The sequence below is a fragment of the Scyliorhinus canicula genome, chromosome 9 (genome assembly GCF_902713615.1).
Source record: "Scyliorhinus canicula chromosome 9, sScyCan1.1, whole genome shotgun sequence".
NCBI lineage: Eukaryota > Metazoa > Chordata > Chondrichthyes > Carcharhiniformes > Scyliorhinidae > Scyliorhinus > Scyliorhinus canicula.
Genome location: NC_052154.1, coordinates 142,339,419 through 142,361,909, shown reverse-complemented (window position 1 = coordinate 142,361,909; position 22,491 = coordinate 142,339,419). Strand labels below are relative to the sequence as shown.

Here is a 22,491-nt window from a genome sequence, read left to right as displayed (position 1 = left end):
TATTAACGATCTAGATGACGGGACTGGGGGCATTCTGGCCAAGTTTGCCGATGATACAAAGATAGATGGAGGGGCTAGATCCTCAGACGTTCATCGTATGTTAGGCCTACCATTCCTGGGATCATCCGTGTGAATCTCCGCTGGACCTCATGAAGGACATACTGGCACTGGAGCGGGTCTGTATTGAGGAGGTGGGGAGGCTGCAGAAAGATTTAGACAGTTTAGGAGAATGATCCAAGAAGTGGCTGATGAAATTCAACGTGGGCAAGTGCGAGGTCTTGCACTTTGGAAAAAAGAATAGAGGCATGGACTATTTTCTAAACGGTGACAAAATTCATAATGCTAAAGTGCAAAGGGACTTGGGAGTCCTAGTCCAGGATTCTCTAAAGGTAAACTTGCAGGTTGAGTCCGTAATTAAGAAAGCAAATGTAATGTTGTCATTTATCTCAAGAGGCTTGGAATATAAAAGCAGGGATGTACTTCTGAGGCTTTATAAAGCACTAGTTAGGCCCCATTTAGAATACTGTGAGCAATTTTGGGGCCCACACCTCATGAAGGACATACTGGCACTGGAGCGGGTCCAGCGGAGATTCACACGGATGATCCCAGGAATGGTAGGCCTAACATACGATGAACGTCTGAGGATCGTGGGATTATATTCATTGGAGTTTAGGAGGTTGAGGGGAGATCTAATAGAAACTTACAAGATAATGAATGGCTTGGATAGGATGGACGTAGGGAAGTTGTTTCCATTAGCAGGGGAGACTAGGACGCGGGGGCACAGCCTTAGAATAAAAGGGAGTCACTTTAGAACAGAGATGAGGAGAAATTTCTTCAGCCAGAGAGTGGTAGGTCTGTGGAATTCATTGCCACAGAGGGCGGTGGAGGCCGGGACGTTGAGTGTCTTTAAGACAGAAATTGATAAATTCTTGATTTCTCGAGGAATTAAGGGCTATGGGGAGAGAGCGGGTAAATGGAGTTGAAATCAACCATGATTGAATGGTGGAGTGGACTCGATGGGCCGAATGGCCTTACTTCCGCTCCTATGTCTTATGGTCTTATGGTCTAACACCTCCTCCGCGATAGTCCTCAATACCGGGGCATCGCAAGGCTGCATACTTAGACCCCTACTATACTCCCCATACACACGACTATGAGGCAAAAATTGGCTCCAACTCCATCTACACGTTTGCTGATGACACAACCATAGTGGGTTGGATCTGGACCAAGGATGAGTCGGAGTACCGGAGACAGATAGAGAACTTAGTGGCGTGGTGTAATGACAGCAATCTATCCCTCAATGACAGCAAAACTAAAGAGCTGGTCATTGACTTCAGGAAGCAAAGTATCGTACACACTCCTGTCTGCATCAATGGTGCTGAGATGGAGATAGTTGACCGCTTCAAATTCCTGGGTGTGCACATCACCAACAATCTGTACTACTCCACCGACGTCGACGTTATGACCAAGAAAGCAGAACAGCGCCTATACTTTCTCAGGAAACAAAGGAAATTCGGCATGTCCAGATTGACTCTTACCAGTTTTTACAGATGCACCATAGAAAGCATCCTTTCTGACTGTATAACAGGCTGGCATGGCAACTGCGCGGCCCAGGACCACAAGAAACTTCAGGGAGTTGTGACCCCAGCCCAGTCTATCACTAAAACCTGCTTCCCATCCATTGACTTTGTCTACATCACCCGCTGCCTTGGGAAACAAAGAACAAAGAAAAGTACAGCACAGGAACAGGCCGTTCGGCCCTCCAAGCCCGTGCCGATCATGCTGCCCGACTAAACTACAATCTTCTACACTTCCTGGGTCTGTATCCCTCTATTCCCATCCTATTCATGTATTTGTCAAGATGCCCCTTAAATATCACTATTGTCCGTGCTTCCACAACCTACTCCGGCAGCGGGTTCCAGGCACCCACTACCCTCTGTGTAAAAAACGTAGAGTACATCTACTCTAAACCTTGCCCCTCGCGCCTTAAACCTCTGCCCACTAGTAATTGACCCCTCTACCCTGGGGAAAAGCCTCTGACTATCCACTCTGTCTATGCCCCTCATAAATTTGTAGACCTCTATCAGGTCGCCCCTCAACCTCCGTCGTTCCAGTGAGAACAAACTGAGTTTATTCAACCGCTCCTCATAGCTAATGCCCTCCATACCAGACAGCATCCTGGTAAATCTCTTCTGCACCCTCTTAAAGCCTCCACATCCTTCTCGTAGTGTGGCAACCAGAATTGAACACTATACTCCAAGTGTGGCCTAACTAAGGTTCTATACAGCTGCAACATGACTTGCCAATTCTCATACTCAATGCCCCGGCCAATGAAGGCAAGCATGCCGTATGCCTTCTTGACTACCTTCTCCACCTGTATTGCCCCTTTCAGTGACCTGTGGACCTGTACACCTAGATCTCTCTGACTTTCAATACTCTTCAGGGTTCTACCATTCACTGTAGATTCCCTACCTGCATTAGACCTTCCAAAATGCATAACCTCACATTTGTCCGGATTAAACTCCATCTGCCATCTCTCCGCCCAAGTCTCCAAACGATCTAAATCCTGCTGCATCCTCTGACAGTCCTCATCGCTATCCTCAATTCCAACAACCTTTGTGTTGTCTGCAAACTTACTAATCAGACCAGTTACATTTTCCTCCAAATCATTTATGTATACTACGAACAGCAAAGGTCCCAGCACTGATCCCTGTGGAACACCACTAGTCACAGCCCTCCAATTATAAAAGCACCCTTCCATTGCTACTCTCTGCCTTCTATGACCTAGCCAGTTCTGTATTCACCTTGCCAGCTCACCCCTGATCCCGTGTGACTTCACCTTTTGTACCAGTCTACCATGAGGGACCTTGTCAAAGGCCTTACTGAAGTCCATGTGGACAACATCCACAGTCCTACCTGCATCAATCATCTTTGTGACCTCTTCGAAAAACTCTATCAAGTTAGTGAGACACGATCTCCCATTCACAAAACCATGCTGCCTCTCACAAAGACGTCCATTTGCTTCCAAATGGCCGTAGATCCTGTCTCGAAGAATTCTCTCCAGTAATTTCCCTACCACTGACGTAAGGCTCACCGCCCTGTAGTTCCCTGGATTATCCTTACTACCCTTCTTAAACAAAGGAGCAACATTGGCTATTCTCCAGTCCTCTGGGACATCACCTGAAGACAGTGAGGATCCAAAGATTTTTGTCAAGGTCTCAGCAATTTCCTCTCTAGCCTCCTTCAGTATTCTGGGGTAGATCCCATCAGGCCCTGGGGACTTATCTACCTTAATATTTTTCAAGATGCCCAACACCTCGTCTTTTTGGATCTCAATGTGACCCAGGCTATCTACACACCCTTCTCCAGACTCAACATCCACCAATTCCTTCTCTTTGGTGAATACTGAGGCAAGGTATTCATTTAGTACCTCGCCCATTTCCTCTGGCTCCACACATAGATTCCCTTGCCTATCCTTCGGTGGGCCAACCCTTTTCCTTGCTACCCTCTTGCTTTTTATGTACGTAAAGCGGGCAGAATAATCAAAGACCCCTCCCACTTGGGGTATTCACTCCTCCAACTTCTTCCATTGGGCAGGAGATACAAAAGTCTGAGAACACACACTAAGATTCAAAAACAGCTTCTTCCCCATTGTTACCAGACTCCTGAATGACCCTTGTATGGACTGATCTGACCTCTTCACACATCTTCTCTACTGAGTAGTACTGCACTCCTGGATGCTTCACCTGATGCCTGTGTCTATGTACTTACATTGTGTGTTTATGTATGTCCTATGTTTTTTCCTGTATGGAATGATCTGTCTGGACTGTACGCAGAACAATTATTTTCACTGTATCTCAGGACACATGACAATACAACAAATCCAAATCCAATAAACACACCCTAACTCTGTTACATTTCCATTAAATCATGCTCTAGATCTGCCTCGATCTTTCATCAACACCCATGTGTTGATGTTTTGGCAGCAGTAGATTTTTGATCTCTTTCAGGAAATTGAACCTCAGTCTTCATAATCTTTAAACTCTCTGTTTTACTGGAGCTGCTATTAGCTGCCATGTGCCTTGCAACTCAGGAAACTTAAATCTCCGACAGTCAGTCCCTTCCATCCACATGATACCAAATAATAAATCCTGAGACTTTTCCCACTAGCAAATGTTATTGAAATAGTAGAGATCAATAAGAGGTCAGAAATAACTCAACATCAACAACAACTTGTGTTTATACAGCATCTTTAACATAATAAAACCTCCAAAGGCACTTCACAAGAGCCTTATGATACCAAACTTTGAACCATGCCACAGAAGGAGCGATTGGGGCAGATATTTGGTTAGATAGGTAGGTTTTAAGGAGTGTCTTAAAGGAAGAAAGTGAGGTAAAGAGGAGGTAATAATAATAATCTTTATTAGTGTCACAAGTAGGCTTACATTACTGGGGCTGGTTTAGCACAATGGGCTAAGCAGCTGGCTTGTAAAGCAGAACAAGGCCAGCAGCGCAGGTTTAATTCCAGCCTCCCTGAACAGGCGCCGGAATGTGGCGACTCGGGGCTTTTCACAGTAACTTTATTTGAAGCCTACTTGTGACAATAAACAATTTTCATTTCATTAACACTGCAATGAGGTTACTGTGAAAATCCCCTAGTCACCACATTCCGGTGCCTGCTCGGGGACACTGAGGGAGAATTCAGAATGTCCAATTCACCTAACATGCATGTTTTTTGGACGTGTGGGAGGAAACCCACGCAGACACAGGGAAAAAGTGCAGATTCCGCACAGTGACCCGAGCTGGGAATCAAACCCGGGTCCCTGGCGCTGTGATGCTACCGTGCCTCCCTCAGATTTAGGGAGGGAATTCCTGAGTTTAGTTCCTAGGCTGCTGAAGGTGCAGCCACCAATGCGGTGGTGTGATTAAAATCAGTGCAGATATCTCAAAGGATTTTGGGACTGGGGGAGGTTACATAGATGGACTTGGGGGAAGGTGGGGGGGGGGGGGGGGGGGGGGCGTGGGGAGGTGGACAATTTTAAAAGCAAGGGGTTGCTGATGAAGGAGCCATTGTAAATCAGTGAGCATAGGTGAGTGATGAGTGACCAGTACTTGATGTGAATTAGGAAATGGGCAACAGAGATATGGATGACACCATATTTAACGAGCGTAGAAGGTGGATTGTAGCCAGGAGACCATTGCAATAGTCATATATACAGGTAGCAAAGGCATAGGGGAGAATTTCAGCAACGGATCAGCTAGATGGACGTGGAGTCGGATAATGATAAAGATAGAAATCAGAGATGTTTGGTTTAAAACATTTTTAGCTTTTAAAAATATGAAATTCTGTGTGGCGTATGGATAAGCTGAATTTCCTGGCCCCTTATGTGCTATGCAGAGACAGCAAATCCGAAGTACACTGCTGCTGTCCAGATTTTGGAACAATTAACCATTTAACCTGCAGTTTATTGGGGCTCTAAAATTAGGACCTTTTGGCTGCTAATGAAGATCACCAAACAGAAGGCAGCAACTGCATTCAAACATCTTGGTGTTGGGGTGGAGTTAGCATTCAAAACTATTGGACAATTTTTGGGTTTCCATTTTGGTTGATAGGAATCCCAGTACAGGGCACAGTCCCCATTTTTCACTGGATGCCCTGCACTGGAATACCTTTTAAGGAAAATTAGGCAAGTGGCTTTTATCAACTCATTTGCAAGCCAGTGATAGACCTGTGCCGAGGACAAGATAGTTCCCTGAATTTCTTGAAAACACATAGGAAGCGGACATCGTGCAATACAAGTCTCTTGAAATTTGTACAGGTGAGCGAATGTTGCTCTGCCAACTTTCTTCTTCACCATTCTAGTGTTTGAGTGAATTTTTGTTTCCATTGTGGTGTTTGGGCTGGAGAATGGTATATCTTATCCCGTTGGTCATTCTGGCATCAAATCAGTTGCAGCACAAGTTAACTAGAGCACCAAGCTCCCATTATGCCCCTTAGATCAACAAAGAAATTGGCGGTGTAGTTGAAAGTGAAGAGGATAGCTGTCTTCTCCAGAATGAGTAGGCAGAGATGTGGCAAATGGAATTCAATCCAGTAAAGTGTGAGGTAATACATTTGGAGGGGGCAAACAAAGCAAGGGAATACTCAATAAATGGGAAGGCATTGCGAGGGGTTGAGGAGTGAGACACATTGCCCATAGTTCCTTGAAGGTGGCGGGACAAGCAGACAAGGTGGTTGAAAATCCATAGTGAATGCTTTCCTTGATTGGGCGAGGTATTGAATACAAAAACAGGCGTATAATAATGGAACTGTGTAACATTCTGGTTAGGCATAGCTGGAGTTTTGTGTACTGTTCTGGTCACCACCACATTACAGGAAGGACATCATTGCTTTGGAGAGAATGCAGAGGAGATTTACAGGAATGTTGCCAGGGCTTCAAAATTGGAGTTATGAGGAGAGATTGGATAGGCTACAGTTGTTTTCTAAGGGGTGACCTGATTGAGGTGTACAAAATAATGAGGGGCCTCGACAGGCAAACAGGAAAGACTTGTTAGCTGAGGCGTCAATACCAGGGGGCATAGATTTTAGGTAATTGGTAGAAGGATTAGAGGGGACATGAGGAAAGACTATTTCACCAAGAAGGTGGTGGGCGTCTGGAAGTCACTGCCTAAATTGGTGGTTGAGGTTGAAACCCTCAAGTTATTTAAAAAGTACCTGGTTCTGCATCTAAAGTGCTGTGATCGGCAAGACTATGGTCCACGTGCTGAAAAATGGGATTAAAATTAGCGGCTAGTTTATTTTTTCTCTTTTTTGGCTGGGGAAAACACCATGGACTGAATGGCCTCTTTCTGCACCGTATCTATCTTTGTATTATCTCAAGGTCAACTTTTCTTTCATATCCCCACCACCCAATCTTAAGTTTGGGTCTATGACTGCAATGAAGAGATAAGAAATGAAAGTTTGGCATTTTAGCAACCTCGGGACAGAGCCAGAATGGAATAGTTGGCCTCTCCTATTACAATGTCGAAAATAGTCTTAACAGAGGTCAGGAGCTTGTTAACTGCCTACTGCCACATTCATGGCCGCTGTGTCAAACAAGAGGGCTGGAATTCTCCGGCCGTGCTCTGTCGGCGGGATTTATTGGTCTGCCGGAAACCCACCCCCGCCTGCGGGTTTCCCAGCAGCGTGGGGAGGCTTCAATGCGAATTTTCATTGTCAGCAGCAGGAGCTGAGAATCCTGCTGCCAGTGAACGGCGTGTTGCCTCCCGGGACTGAGAAACACACGGCTGGGAGGCCGGAGAATCCGTCCTCAATCTCAGAAAATGACCAGAGGAGTAAAACAGAGAATGACTGCGCACCTCAACAGTTAGGACAACTACTCATAACTCACTATCCTGATTCATGATATTGCTGCAGCTTGTGCAGGCATGGCAGTGCTGACATGGGTACATCTCTTTGTCCTTTGAGGATTCAAACACAACAGCAGACAATGAAAGCACGTGTGGCAAATCTGACAGGAGCCTGTAAACGTGCATCAATCATTCTCATTGTCTTGTAACTATTCTGCAAGATTCCAGATTGGTGCCAAACTCTCATTCTGATCCAAATCCGCCTGTTAAGGCGGCACGGGAAGCATTCAGCGGGATGGCCATTCTTGTGCAGTGAAACATTTGTGATAATTAATCAGTGGTTAGAGGGGAAGAGGTGCATTTCCACAACTGTCAGATCAATTAATAACGTTCAAAGGGCTCAGGAAAATGTCAGCAAAATTTAAACAAATAAGCAGAAACAAACAGAAATTTTGATGTTTGGTTCCATCTTCAGCTAGTTGGTATACACTAGGTCAGAATTTAATCAGTTAAGTAACTGAGTAAGGTGTTGGTGCTGGAAAGAGGAAACACATTAAGGTATACTTTTGCCTTGTCACCATTGAAAGCTGAGAAATCAGGTTAAGTGAACAGGTAAAATGGGGAAGTTTGATTACATCATTCAAAAAAGCCTTGTTTTGTGAATTGAATCATCTTCTATTTACAATAAGCTGGTCTGGAATTTGTTGACTGTGGGATGGTTTCTGGAAGCAATGTAAAAACACATGACTGGTTTGCATCCGGAGAGCAGGCCAAACACATTGCTCAAGATAAACAATAATGACACATGAAGTATTAATAGCACGTTGTTTATAACACCACTGCAACTAAAGGCACTACCCTCACTTGTAGTGAAACTGTATTGTAAATGCAGCAAAATAGAGGATTGTTTCTGTATATATACACTTTCTTTGCAATCTTTTGGATTCAGCCGCTGGGTATCTACATACTTTAACTTCAGGGATTTTCCCAGTGACTTTGTTGCCGGGAAATTTGTGGTGTATGTTTGCATGCAAAATGTGAAGGAATTTATAGTACTGTGGTACTCTCAAACCCCAATGCGGAGGCTATAAAGACAAATGGTACTCCCTGGTGAAAATCGTACAGCTTACCTTCTTCGACATATTTGATCAAAATCAGTGAAATGCCATTGGGCTTTCCAATGTTCAAACATGACCAATTCTCAACAGGTGTCTTCTGAGGTGAGCTCCACAAAATAACTGCTTCTATCAAACTAAAAACCTGAGCATTATAGAACATAGAGTGCAGAAGGAGGCCATTTGGCCCATTGAGTCTGGACCGACCCACTTAAGCCCTCACTTCCACCCTATCCACGTAACCCAATAACCCCTCCTAACCTTTTTGGTCACTAAGGGCAATTTATCATGACCAATCCACCTAACCTGCACGTCTTTGGACTGTGGGAGGAAATTGGAGCACCCGGAGGAAACCCACGAAGACACGGGGAGAACGTCCAAACTCCGCACAGAGACTGCCCAGCGAGGAATCGAACCTGGGACCTGCCGCTGTGAAGTCACAGTGTTATCCACTTGTGCTACCGTGCTGCCCATCAAGTGAGAATGTGATATCCTTCCTGTCACCAATAAAACAATTTCTACCTTGTGGTGCCCATTGGTCTCAAAAGGTCTGAAGGGAGCCCAAGGACATTGCAAAATTCCATTACAGCGTTAACTGAGTTCACCCAAGGAGTGATGACGGTGGACATTCGAGGGCGGCCCTGGAGGGTCATGTGACACAGGTCGGGGGCTGGCCCAAAAACGGCAATGGCTGATCGGCAGGGAAGGGGGAGGCCCCCGTGCCCCCACCCCCCCCCCCCCCCCCCCCCCGGCCAGGTTGGTCACGTGGAATGTGAGGGAGCTGAATGGGCCGGTCAAACGGTCATGTGTGTTCGCGCGCACGAGGAGTTTGAAGATGGACGTGGCCTTCCTGCAGGAGACGCACTTAAAGAAAGGGAACCAGATAAGATTGTGGAAAGGATGGGTGGGCATGTGTTCCACTCGGGACTGGGTATGTCGACGAGGAGAGTGGCGGTGTTGGTGAACAAGTGGGTGGCATTCAAGGTGGGGAATATTGTGGCAGACTCGGGGGGTGGGGGAATGGGCGGTGGGGGAGGTTCGCAATGGTGAGTGGGAAGCTGGAGGTGTTGCTTGTGGTCCTGGTAAATGATTATGCCCCAAATTGGGATGATGTAGATTTCATGAGGCGGGAGCTGGAGAAGATTCCACACTTGGACTCGCACCGGTTAATCATGGGGGGGGAGGTAAGATTTTAATATGGTTACAGAGCCGAGTTTGGACCGGTCGAGGTTGGTGAAGTGTCTGGGTGGATTTGCAATTGGACCAGGGGAGGGGATACGTGGAGTTAAACAACGTGGAGGAGTTCATGGCCACCACGTTGTGGGAGGTGCTAATGGTTAGAGGGGATAGTTCATCTCAATTCGGGTGCATAGGGAGAAAGCAGAGAGGGTGGAGAGGGCAAGGTTAGTAGATGAGATCCTGAGGATGGATAGGAGGTATTTGGAGGCCCCAGAGGCAGGGTTGTTGAAGGATAGGCAGAAGCTCCAGATGGAGTTTGGGTTAATTTCTAAGGGAAAGTGGGGCAGTTATGGAGGGCCAGAGGGGCAGTATATGAGTACAGGGAGAAGGCGAGCAGGATGCTAGCCCACCAGCTCAGGAAACAAGAGGCAGCAAGGGAGATTGGCAGAGTAAAGGACGATAAGGGTAGGATGATGTTAATTGTGTTTTTGAGGCATTTTATAGGTGGTTATACGAGTCCGGTGGAGTTCTATAAAAAGTTTGGGGTGGACCTGGTGACACCGCTGGTGAGGGCTTTTAATAAGCCAAGGGAGAGGGGGAAACTCCCCAGTACATTTTTGTGGGCTTCTATCTCCCTGATATTGAAGAGGGACACGGATCCAGAGCAGTGTGGGGCGTACCGCCCCGTGTGGTTACTGAACGTAGATGTCGAGTTGTGGCGAATGTGTTGGCCTCGTGAATTGAGGACTGTGTCCTGGGGTGATAGGTGAGGACCAAACTGGTTTTGTTAATGGGAGACAGTTGTTGGCAAATGTGAGGATGCTGCTCAATGTTATTATGATGCTTTCAGAGGGGCTGGGGGTGGTGGCGATGAACGTGGAGAAGGCCTTTGATCGGGTGGAGTGGATGTATCTGTTGGAGGTGCTGGGGCGGTTTGGGTTCAGGCAGCGGCCCTGTTGTTATATAAGAGGTGGACGTGCTGCTGCTGTCTCTGGCAGGGCGGGTGCAGACAGGAAAAATGACGCTGCTGCCATGGTTTCTGTTTGTTTCAGAACCTTCCAATCTTCGTCCCGAAGTCGTTTTTCAAAAAGAGTAATGCGCTTATATCTGGGTTTGTGTGGCCCATGAAAACCCATGGGTCAGGAGGGCCTTCCTAGAGTGGAGGAAAGGAGGCGAGGGGGAGGGGACTAGCATTGCTGAATATGATGAACTACTACTGGGTGGCAAACATCGCCATGGTCAGGAAATGGATCTGAGGGGAGGTGTAGGCGTGGGGGCGGATGGAGGCAGCTTCGAGTAGGGGAACAAGATTAAGGGCTTTCTTTACTGCCCCTTTGCTGTTCTCACTGGCCAGGTACTCTATGAGCCCAGTGGTGGTGTCAGCTTAAAGGTGTGGGGGCAGTGGAGGCAGCATTTGGGACTGGAAAGTTCCTCGGTGTGGGCACCCGTCAGCGACAAGCATAGTTTTGCGCCGGGGGGAGGTTAGATGCGAGGTTTCAGGGGTAGCGGCAGGCAGTGATCGAGCAATTTTGGTGCTCTGTTCATAGGGGGCAAATTTGTGAAGTTGGAGGACCTGGAGGAAGAGTACGAGCTGCCCAGGGGGAACGGTTTCAGGCACCTGCAGGTTCAGGATTTTGTAAAGAGAGAGGTGCCGTCCTTTCCTGAGCTGCTGTCCCTGTGGTTGCAGGATAAGGTAATGACGAAGGATGAGCTAGGGCAGGGGAACAAGTCCGAGGTCTACAAGGAGTTGATGGACTGGGAGGGGGCCCTGGTGGGGGACATAAAACATAAAAAGGAGGAGGAGCTGGGAGGGGAGGTGGAGGCCCCGGGACGTGGCCTGACGCCCTCAGGAGGATAAATGCGTCCCCATCGTGTGTGAGGTTAAGCCTCATTCAGTTTAAAATAGTTGAGATGGCACATATGACGGTAGCATGTTGAGTAGGTTTTTTGAGGGGGTAGAGGATAGGTGTGGGTGGTACGCAGGGGGGCCCGCGAATCACGTTAACATGTTCTGGGCATGGTCGAAGCTGAGGGGGTCCTGCCATGGATTCGCAGACAGAATGTCCGAGGTGCTGGGGAGAAGGTGGCCGCGGGTCCAGAGGTGGCGAGTGCTCGGCACCCACCTTCCTAATAATCTGTGGGGAAACACATCCCTGCCTAATCGACAGGTCTGCTGTCATTTTATGCTCAATTGAGCATTGATTAGCAGCAGACTGGACTTCCATCTACCTTTTGGACTAAAGCCCGCCCTTGGAGAGCTGTTGGCCAATCTGAGCGTCTGCTATCTCTCCAGCCCTCCCAGGCACAGTGCTGCAGTGGCTGGAAGAGGTATTGCAATGCCATGCTTGAATTTAAGTCCTGAGACCACACTTCAGATAAGTACCAGGGGTCCAGTGGGGTAGGGCAAGCCAGGTAGGGGGGGCGGGGCAGAGTTCCCAGGTCCCTGAGTGGAGGCCACCCCAAATTTGAAAGGGCTTTTAGATTGAGTGGTCACTTGAGGACCTTAATAGGGGCATGGGAAAGCTTCCCATGAGACCCTACTCGCCTCATTGTAAAATTGTGGCTGGGTCAGGCAGGTGGGATCCCAGAGGGTCAACTTCTGCCCCACCATATCCCTCAGAACTGCCAAGATGGGCGCGGGGTGCGGAGTGTAAAACTGCGTCCTAGATCTATTATCAAAAATATATGTTTTATTTAAATTCATTTTCAGAATACCCACAACAATTTGTATTGTTCATATAATGATTCTGCAATGGGAAAACATTTGCTAAATAATCCAAAGTGTTCTCAGAATTACGCTGACATCCAATTCGAGATTATCAGTTTGGCTCATAGTGTGGCAAAATAAGGAGACAGGAACCTCTGGTTCATTCCCCAGGGCAAGGTCTTCACCAATCAGAGTCAACCTGCCTGGTTTGAATTTAAACAAAGCTTTGAAGTTAACTGTCAGTCATCAGTTAACTGTTGCATTCTCCATGGCAACACATCTCCCAATTAGTGTCCATCTCCCAACTAATCAGCACTCTCTTTTCACATGGTGTAAATTGTTGTCCACTTTACATTTGCTATTCTTGCGAATTTTCCTGACGAGTGCAAGATGAAAAGTTTCGACATGCACCTTTTTTCAGCAACACTCAAGTTCTGTTATACCAAACAACTTTACCAAGACTGGCAGCCCTGATTTAATCTGTTTCACTGGATTTACAATGGCTGGCCAGGTTTCTCAGATCTTGGAAATCTCCGCAGCTGAAAGGAAGGGATGACAGTTGCAGAGAAAAATTTAAGTGCCATTAAAGAACTTCTTGTAGGCCAGGAGGAGCAAGGGTGCTTCCTCCCTGGCCCTCCAATCATAAATCTATTCCAAAGTCGAGATGTGGAACCCCCCCCCCCCCCCCCCCCCCCCCCCCCCCACCAGTCATGGAGCTCCTGCAGCCTGCCCCAGAGTCCACTTTTCCTGACTAGAAACCAAACCAGCCAATCAGACAGGGAACCTGACAAGTGCAGCACGGTAGCATGGTGGTTAGCATAAATGCTTCACAGCTCCAGGGTCCCAGGTTCGGTTCCCGGCTGGGTCACTGTCTGTGTGGAGTTTGCACGTCCTCCCCGTGTGTGCGTGGGTTTCCTCCGGGTGCTCCGGTTTCCTCCCACAGTCCAAAGATGTGCGGGTTAGGTGGATTGGCCAGGCTAAATTGTCCGTAGTGTCCTAAAATGTAAGGTTAAGGGGGGGTTGTTGGGTTATGGGTATAGGGTGGATACGTGGGTTTGAGTGGGGTGATCATTGCTCGGCACAACATCGAGGGCCGAAGCGCCTGTTCTGTGCTGTACTGTTCTATGTTCTATGTTCTAAGTGTAAAAGATACACACTGGATTTGAACTCCACATCAGATGGATAAGGAACTCGGGTTTCCCAGCTGAACCTCCCTAACCCTTTTCCTCTTCCACGCTCTCACCTGTGATACTTTCCCCTGTTAAAATCCAAGCCTGGGATACTTTAGTGTTCCATGAAGTGACCCTTGTTCAGATTTAGAATTCTTCCAACATGTGTGTGCTCCCCACAGAAAGCAGTAATATTATCGTGCCTGTGCCATTTGTTACCCAAAACTCAAGAGAAAGAATGAAACAAAGCATGAAGGACTTACCTTTTTGAAGCATTCATATGTTATCACAGTTGTGATATCCCATAGAACTATAACACTAATAAATCACTTTGTGAAGTGCAGCTTCTGTTGTTAAGAAGATAGATGTGGCAATGGATTTGTACATAGCAAATGAGACGAATATCTCCGAAGAACAGTCATAATGGCGGGGGGGGGGGGGGGGATTTGCAGCCCTATGAGCCTTAATAATGAAGCACTAATTCAGATGTTCCATTGTATATTCTGTGCTCAAGTCCTGAAGTGGGCTTTAACTCACAATTTTGAGTTCCACCACTTGAAATATGCTTTTCCAAGATCCACAACCGGTTTCAGTAAGGAAATTGGTATATTTGACCTGGTGGAGAGATGTTGGGCTTCGTCATTCAGAAGATATCTCCAGCAACCGTGCTTTGTAAGAGGGTCACATGCAAAGATGTTTTAAAAAATCATCAATGCGGGTCTGAACGTCCAGGATTTTCTTCTGCTATTTAGCAGCTAGGTACACCTGGTTTCCTCAGGTGCAACAGCTGTTGACTTCGCTGACTGAAAGGACAGAATAGCAGGCTAATTCCAACAAGTTTATGTGGAATTACTAGCTTTCGGAGCGTAGCACCTTCATCAGGTGACTCACCTGATGGAGGAGCTACACTCCGGAAAGCTAGTGATTCCAAATAAACCTGTTGGACTTTAACCTGGTGTTGTAAGACTTCTGCCCACCCCAGTCCAACACTGGCACAATATACAGCATAAAAGGACAGAAGTGTGAGAACATAATCTGTTACTGTTTTCAGTTCCCCTCATCGCCTCATGAGGAGGTAAAGGCCCAGCCGCTTGGGACGTCACGCAGGAATTACAATGTAGGCGAGGCATTTGGTATATTCATTCTGACCTCTGTTAAAGGTACACTGGCTGACTCCTGTTAAAGGTACACTGGGAGGACACGAGAGGGCTTTAGTCTCTCGGGGCCAGTGGGTTTAGGAGGAATATACATACACTTAGTTTATGCAGGTTATACTCAATTTCAGGTAAGTCTACAATCTTTCCAATGCTCTGCTTGATGTCAACTATCTACACAACCATCACTAAAGTTGGAATGTCTGTGACTATGGAGATTTAACATATATGTACCATGTTATTACCTGCACAGGCATGGCCCACAGATTTGGAGAAAGAAAGAAAAACCACATCAACTGGTTTGTATCTATGGCGATCAGATTGCAGATCTGTCCAACGGTCATCTCCCCCATGGACATATTTGAGGTTGACAAACGAAGAATCTTATTGTAGATCTTTGTCTGAAATTTAAAAAAAATAAATGCAGTTGATGTGAGAAACCATCAGGACAATTCCTCAGTTAATGTTTTCGTTTATTTTCAACTTTTGAACCGAGTGAATCTAAGTAATAGTCGCTGTATAAGCTCAGAATTTGAAGTGACAGTAAACCATAAACAAATAGAATATATGAACTCAAATAAATTTTATTTAATGAAAATGTTAGGAGTTTCAGCCTCACAAGGTTTGGTCTCTCTGATGAAGTGTAATTGTTGAGAACGGTTACAGTCACAGCGACACATTTCCATTCCACTGGTGAATTATGGGTATCTTGCTGCAGCTCATTGGTTCGAGAGTGACTAGAAATTGACCAGCCAATATTCTGACCATGTGAAGAGGACATAAGTATAGGAAGGTCAGCAGCAGCTAGCGTTTTATGTTAAATGGGTACACCTGCCAATACTGGCTCTGCTCAAGAAAAATTGCTATTTCCTGGGTTATTTTGAGAATGGCCTCTTGTGGCTCTTTAAAAACTACTGGTCAGGCTGCTCACAATTCCAAACAGATGTGTGGAGCGCACGTTCTACTTGTGTGTATCTTAATATTGTCATCAGGATCCTACGTATTTCACAGAAACCTGACTGGCATAACTTAATGAGACTCACGTTTGATTCAGTCAAGACTATTGAACTAACCTTGTAAAGGGCCTTGGCAACATTGTGGTGAGGGAAATCGGATTGGGAATGGGACATTAGGCAATGCTGATGCTGCCATTGCCCTGTTCCCACCTGGTGAGCCAAGCTAAAATCGGTCCCTTCGTTTCTCACACTCTAGAAAGAATTTCAGTAACTTCTAACATCGGAGAATGATAATTTATTTCGAGGAGTGAAACACCCCCTTCATTTTCCTGTTGCATTTATTCATCATCAATTAAACAAATTTAATTCTATACGACCAAGACCGTCAATACAGGTTCATCCAAATTGCAGACAAACGTACATCTGAACAGAAATACAGGGAGTAATTTTATTTTTGAATTTAAAGTACCCAATTCATTTTTCTTCCCAATTAAAGTGCAATTTAGCATCGCCAATCCACCTATGCTGCACATCGTTTGGGTTGTGGGCAGAATGTGCAAATTCCACACGAACGGTGACCCAGAGCCGGGATCGAACCTGGAACCTCAGCGCCATGAGGCAGCAATGCTAACCACTGTGCCACTATGCTGCCCTACAGGGAGTAATTTTAACCCCCAAAATAGTTGGGTTTGGGTTGAGGTTAAAAAGTTAAAAATCCGAACCAGGAATTCAACTGACCACTTCTGGTTTTAACGGAGGAAGTCGAGGGGAGGTTGAACAATCTGCTCAAGGTACATGAGTTGTTCTTTTAATGTGTGGTAGGGGTGGGTGGGGGGATGTCCAAATGCTTGTGGGGTGGGGGGAGGGGTGTACGCCCTTCTGCCTGTGAGGGGTGTGCCCGATGCTTGTGTAGTGGGGTGGGGTCGGGAGTACCCTGGTGAGGGGAAAATGCCCAATTGCTTGTGTGGTTGGGTTGAAGGAGTGCTCCAATGCCTGTGAGGGGGGAGAGCCGAGATGCTTGTGGGGGGAGGGAGGGTCACACTGTTGCTTGTGGGGTGTTTTGTTTCCTTGGCAGAATGGTGGGAGTTTATTTTTGTGCAGATGTGGGTGACATCTGTCAAGGCTGCTAAGTGCTTCCTGCTGTTATGAAAGAAGTGAAAGCACTTTGCTACTTTGAATGGTGAGGAGCTGCCAATCATAGTAAGAGTATTTATAAACATTGTGGTTAGCATCAAAGCAGATTACTTGAGATGGATTCAAGCATAAAGGGAAAGATAAATAAACAATCTCCCAAGCAGCTGTGTCTGAACCATTAAACTGTCAATCACAGGTTAGTCAACGATATTGCTCTATGAAATTGAATGGATGTTTTGCGTTTCTGAGGGTTTCAGGGGATTTGAAGCCTTTTCAGGTGTTGTGGACTTTTCAAGAAGCCTCTGACACTTGTAACAGCTGCTATTTTAAAGGTATTCACCTGAGGGGGCATATGTTAGGAAAGGGAAAGTGTTTTTGCTTTAATTCTTCCCTGGATTGTCTAGACTGCTCTTCAGCTGTTCAGCAGACAGCTTCCTGAGATCACCCTGCCAAGTGATTAAGCCCTCACCCACCCAACTAACCCCTAGGACCTTGTGGACCCCATCCTCTACGGGGCACATTATCAATGGCCTGAGCCCAATGACTCCCCGAGGGCTCCACCATGCCAGGGCTGCGCTTCGCCAATCTTGGGCCAAACCCTGACTAGTGCACTTCCCAGTGTGGGGGTCAGAGCTTCACGATGAGGGAGAGATTTGGGCTTCCAGCTTGTTAATTGCATGCATCAACATGTTAACCATTAATTAGCATTTTCCCGCTGGCGTGGGACGATCTGTGTGCTACGGCCAGCACCAATATTGTTTTTCAGGCAATGTTCCAACCCCCCACCCCCGAATCAGGATTCCTGATCGCACAGGCGGGGAATGGAGAATCCTGGCCAGAGTAGGACAGCATACCCAAGGTGTGATGGGGGAATCAGACTTGCTGTTAATTGGGATATAAACAATAAAGTTGTGGATGACCTCAATTTATGAAGCTATAACATGAGAGGTAGACTAGGCAGCATTGGAATAGTCAAGATGTAATAAAGGCGAGGATGAGGGTTTCCAGAGATGCGCAGAGGCAGGAATTAAATTGGGTAATATTATAAAGGTGGAAGTAAACAGTCTTAATCATGGTGAAGATATGTGGCACGGGGTCAAATATGACACCAAGATTGCGAACAATCTGATTCAGCTCTTGACAGTTGCCAGGTGGAGGGATGGGTCAGAACAGGGGTTTTAATAGGGAGTGAATGCAATAGCTTCAATCTTTACAATATTTAGTTGGAGGTAATTTTTTCTCATCCACTACTGGATGTCAGCCGAGGTAAGAAGTCTTGCAACACCAGGTTAAAGTCCAATATGTTTGTTTCGAATCCTGAGGAAGGAGATGCGCTCTGAAAGCTAGTGATTCGAAACAAACCTGTTGGACTTTAACCAATGCCGGCATCTCCACATCATGGCTGCCAGACGAGCTGTGCGATGAATTTAGAGGCAGTGTACGGGTTGGGAGAACTGGTGATGAGGTAGAACTGGGTGTTGTCTGCACATGTGGATACTGATGCAATGTTTTAAATTATGTCATTGGGTTTGGCATTTGACATAAAATGCGAGGGGAGGGTCAAGGATAGATCTTTGGATAAACACAAGGCTCTGAGTAAGGAGTAGCTAGGAGACAGTTTACACTAGTTCATCAATTAGCTTAATCAAGACACTTTATATCACAGTGAAGTTTAATATCTCTAGCTTTATTTCTGACTCTTGGCCATAGGCTGCAAGTTACACATAACGTGAGAGAGCATGAAGTAAAATTCAACTAAACAGGAGGTAGTAAATTGGCTGCTCATTATATAAGCTGACTGACATTCCCGTCTAATAACTTCAATTACCCATCTTACTAATTTGAGTCTACTGCAGATATCTTCATAGACTCAGTGGCATGATAATTATGGAAAAGTCTGTGTTTTATTTGTTATGGGAGTTGACTCATTCAGGCTTGATATTATTTGTTAAGCTATCTTATTTGCCAATCAGTAAACATACAGAACAACAGTTACAGATATACTCACGTATTTCTATCAATTCAACTTCTTTTGAATAAAATATAACTAATAAACATACAACACCACTCAACGTCAGCCGGTTCTTTTGCTTGATTTATAGTTAATTTTCTAAATCCTTTCTCCTGTATTCCATCCTTCTTGAAGTCTTTTCATGCCTGACTGCCTTTATAGCATTCTCTTTCAAAAGCAAGGATGTCTATGTCATTGTCAGCGATTTATTGGCTGGCGTTTGACAAACTTAAAGAGATCGAAAAGCTTCCAACACGTTACAGAGACAGTCTGTTAAATTGTATATTATTTGTTGCTCTGGCATTTTATGTCCCATGTTTCCAGTGTTCCTGTAATTCTACCTTCATATGGATTTACGTCCTCTCAAATCTGCCAGTGTCTGCTTTTTCCTAGTCTCCGGTACGTATGTGTCTCTGCGTTATCATGACTAAAGTTACCAATCAACTAGCTTTTACACAACAATTTGTCCTTCTAGAAGCTATTTTTTTACACCTTCCCCCACAACAATCGCCTCCCCATCACCTCCACAGGTTAACACCTCCGGGTGCAACGACAACAATCTCTCCTTCAATGTCAGCAAAACTAAAGAGCTGGTCAATGACTTCATGAAGCGAAGTATCGTACACACTCCCGTCTGCATCAATGGTGCCGAGGTGAAGATGGTTGACAGCTTCAAATTCCTGGGTGTGCACATCACCAACAATATGTCCTGGTCCATCCATGGCAACGCTATGACCAAGAAAGCACAACACAAGCCTATACTTCCTCAGGATACTAAGGGAATTTGACATGTCCACATTGACTCACCAATTTTTATGGATGCACCATAGAAAACATTCTATCTGGCTGCATCACAGCCTCGTATGGCAACTGCGCGGCCCATAACAATGAGAAATAACAGAGTCGTGAACATCCCAGTCCATCACACAAACCCGCCTCCCATCCATTGACTCTGCCTACACCTCCCACTGCCTTGGGAAAGTGGGCAGCATAATCAAAGACCCCTCCCACCTGGGTTATTCACTCTTCCAACTTTTTCTATCGGGCAGGAGATACAAAAGTCTGAGAACACTCACAAACAGATTCCAAAACAGCTTCTTCCCAGCTGTTACCTGAATGACTCTCTTATGGACTGGTATGATCCCATCACACATCTTTTCTACTGAGTAGTACTGCACTCTGTATGCTTCACCCGATGCCTGTGTCTATGTAGTAACATTGGGTATTTATGAATGTCCTATGTTTTTTTTCATGTATTTTCTGTCTGGACTGTACGCAGGACAATACTTTTCACTGTACCGCGGTACACATGGCAATAAATCAAATCCATTCCAATCCAATCCACACTCCCAGTTATCTAGCTTAAATTACTTTTTATTGCTGCCTCAATGTTCCTTTCAAGTCTCGATTTCTACTTAACCTGAGTAGAGCTTGTGACTCATATGTTTCTGCGACTCAATAAACAGCTTTATTTTTCATCTAAACTTAGTAATTAGGAGGGAATCAAGGTCTGCCCTGCAAGAATTGGTTTATGAAGCCCCATGGCTTGTCCCCTCTGTAATTACTCGATGGAAAAACTAGAAAACTAACAAATCAGGAGACAGCACCTTGGTATTTCACTTTGAACATGTATAAATGAGCAGGACAGAGATTTCATCCTCCAGGTGCCTATTCAGTGATTGCTTGCAGTGACTTCAGTCGGGAGATTCACAGACAGACGGTCAGATTTTCTGGCCGTTCACGTTGACAGGATCTTCCGGTCGTACCTGTCACGGGTTTCCCGGTGGTGAGGGGTGTATTTAACGGGAAACCCCTTTCACAACGGCAGGACCAGAAGACCCCAATGGCGGGCCGCTGTGCGTTGCTTGGTAAATCCCACCCAGAAGGTGAAGAGAAATGCAGAACATTTTTGTGACAAAATTAGTCTCTGTGCACGAGATAGGGATTCCTTCACTCAGTCACAAAGTTTGAGATGGTAATTCTCCTGCCCCCATATGGGGTCAAAAGTGTGGGAATTTCTGCCTTGAGGTGTTAATATAGTTCCGGTCAGGCCCAGAGCAAGCCCTGCAATTACCAAAGGGAGAGGCAGAAAACTTAAATACAGATGTGTCAACAATGGCTCAGTTGGTGGTATATTTGTCTCTAGGTTGAAGGTTGTGGGTTCAAGCTCTGCTCAGACAGTTGAGCAAAATCAAAGCTGACACTCCAGTGCATTTTGAGGGTGCACTGCACTGCTGAAGATGCCACCTGCCTGCCTGCCCCTGACTTGGCTGTGATTTATCAGATGGTGGTATAGGCCTCAGATCCTGCACCCAACTGAAGGCCTTAAGTGCCAATTAATGGCCCTTTAGGGTCACTTCGGCTGGTGATGGAGGTTGGTGATGGGTGGGATACCTGGCAGGTAACCTGCTTGAGCCTCGGGCGGGAAAGGAGAAGGTGCCTCTTTGAAATCCTTCCTTTCTGATCAGAGTCGCTTCCAAAGTTTGCACAACACCTGCTGCTCCCTCCATCACTGGCCTGTGCACACCACACAACTCCCTTCCCCCTGCCCTGCCCCCAATATAGTCCTCCCCAGGATCTCTTCCGTTGGCCCCACTGAGAACAAACCCAAAACTTACATGTCATTTGGTTCCTGGCTATTCTTCTCCAGGACTGGATGCAGTCCCAGTGGTGGCCCATCCAGTGCCCCTGTTGGGACCAGAGAGCATGCCGGCTATTCAGACTAACCAGTAGCTCTCTGAGGGGTGGTCATTTTGCCCTGAGTCATTTAATGCTCCTCCGAGCATAAACAGCTTATGGGGCAACCCACTGCATCTTGGGCCAGTTTCACAGTGATAGTTTCGGTTGTTAAATCCTGTCCCAAGTCTTTTTCCTTTTTTTTGCTGACTTCAGAAGCTTGCAACATATATATGGCCTCCAAATGTGGGACTTTTTGTCTGCTGGTGGTTAGTCCATGTATCTAGATCTAAATATATGGGAGTAGAGAGGAGTGGGGGGCCTATTCTTAACTTTGAATCTTTGACTTGTCATGTGCCCCCCTGAATAACCTCACGCAGGGGCTCAAAGTCAGTCCATGGTGGCCCATTTCCCAGCATACCCCTGTTTTGGATGACCGAGGATAATGAAGATGGAAGCTAGAAATGGCCCCCACATCGCTACAACTTGTCTGTGCCTATGGCAGCCACAGGCTCAGCTCAATCCTCTGCACCACCACCAAAGAAAGCTTTTGTAACCTTAGTGCAGCATTATGGGAGTAGAGACAAGTTAAATGAACTGCTAAATGTTCGGCCAGGAAAATGGGCATTCTGGGGGGAAATGGTCAGCCTAATGCTATAAAAATCCTCCAAATACATCCAGTAGGACTTTCTCGCTGAAAAGTTGAGGAAAAGTTTTAACCACAATAAACCAAAGAAATACTGTGGCCAGAATTTGGCTTACACCTGACCACAGTGTTTCCACAGGCTTTTGTATTAGAACTTGCAGCATTTTGAAATCCATTCCAGCGCCGTACTCCCCACAGGATTTCTGGGACTTGGGCGAACAAAGCAAGCAACAGCATTTCTCATCAATCAATCAGAACAAAGAATCCTTCCAAAGGCATGCACAGTCTGAGCTTGGAAGTGAAAGGTGGAATACTGATGTCAATGTAAAATCACTTACAGGAGGCAAAATAATTAGAGGGAGAGAAAATAGGAATATAAGAGTATGAGAAAGAA

General features: G+C 46.1%; 1 protein-coding gene across 6 annotated transcripts in view; it reads right to left on the bottom strand.

Annotated features, from left to right (window-relative positions):
• Positions 1-22,491, bottom strand: part of abcc8 (ATP-binding cassette, sub-family C (CFTR/MRP), member 8) — a 362,311-nt gene that overhangs the window by 204,731 nt on the left and 135,089 nt on the right. For all 6 annotated transcript variants that reach the window (XM_038807799.1, XM_038807798.1, XM_038807800.1 and 3 more), the window contains one exon: positions 14,920-15,075. In XM_038807799.1, the coding sequence (XP_038663727.1) occupies positions 14,920-15,075 (156 nt within the window). The remainder of the gene's footprint in view (positions 1-14,919; positions 15,076-22,491) is intronic.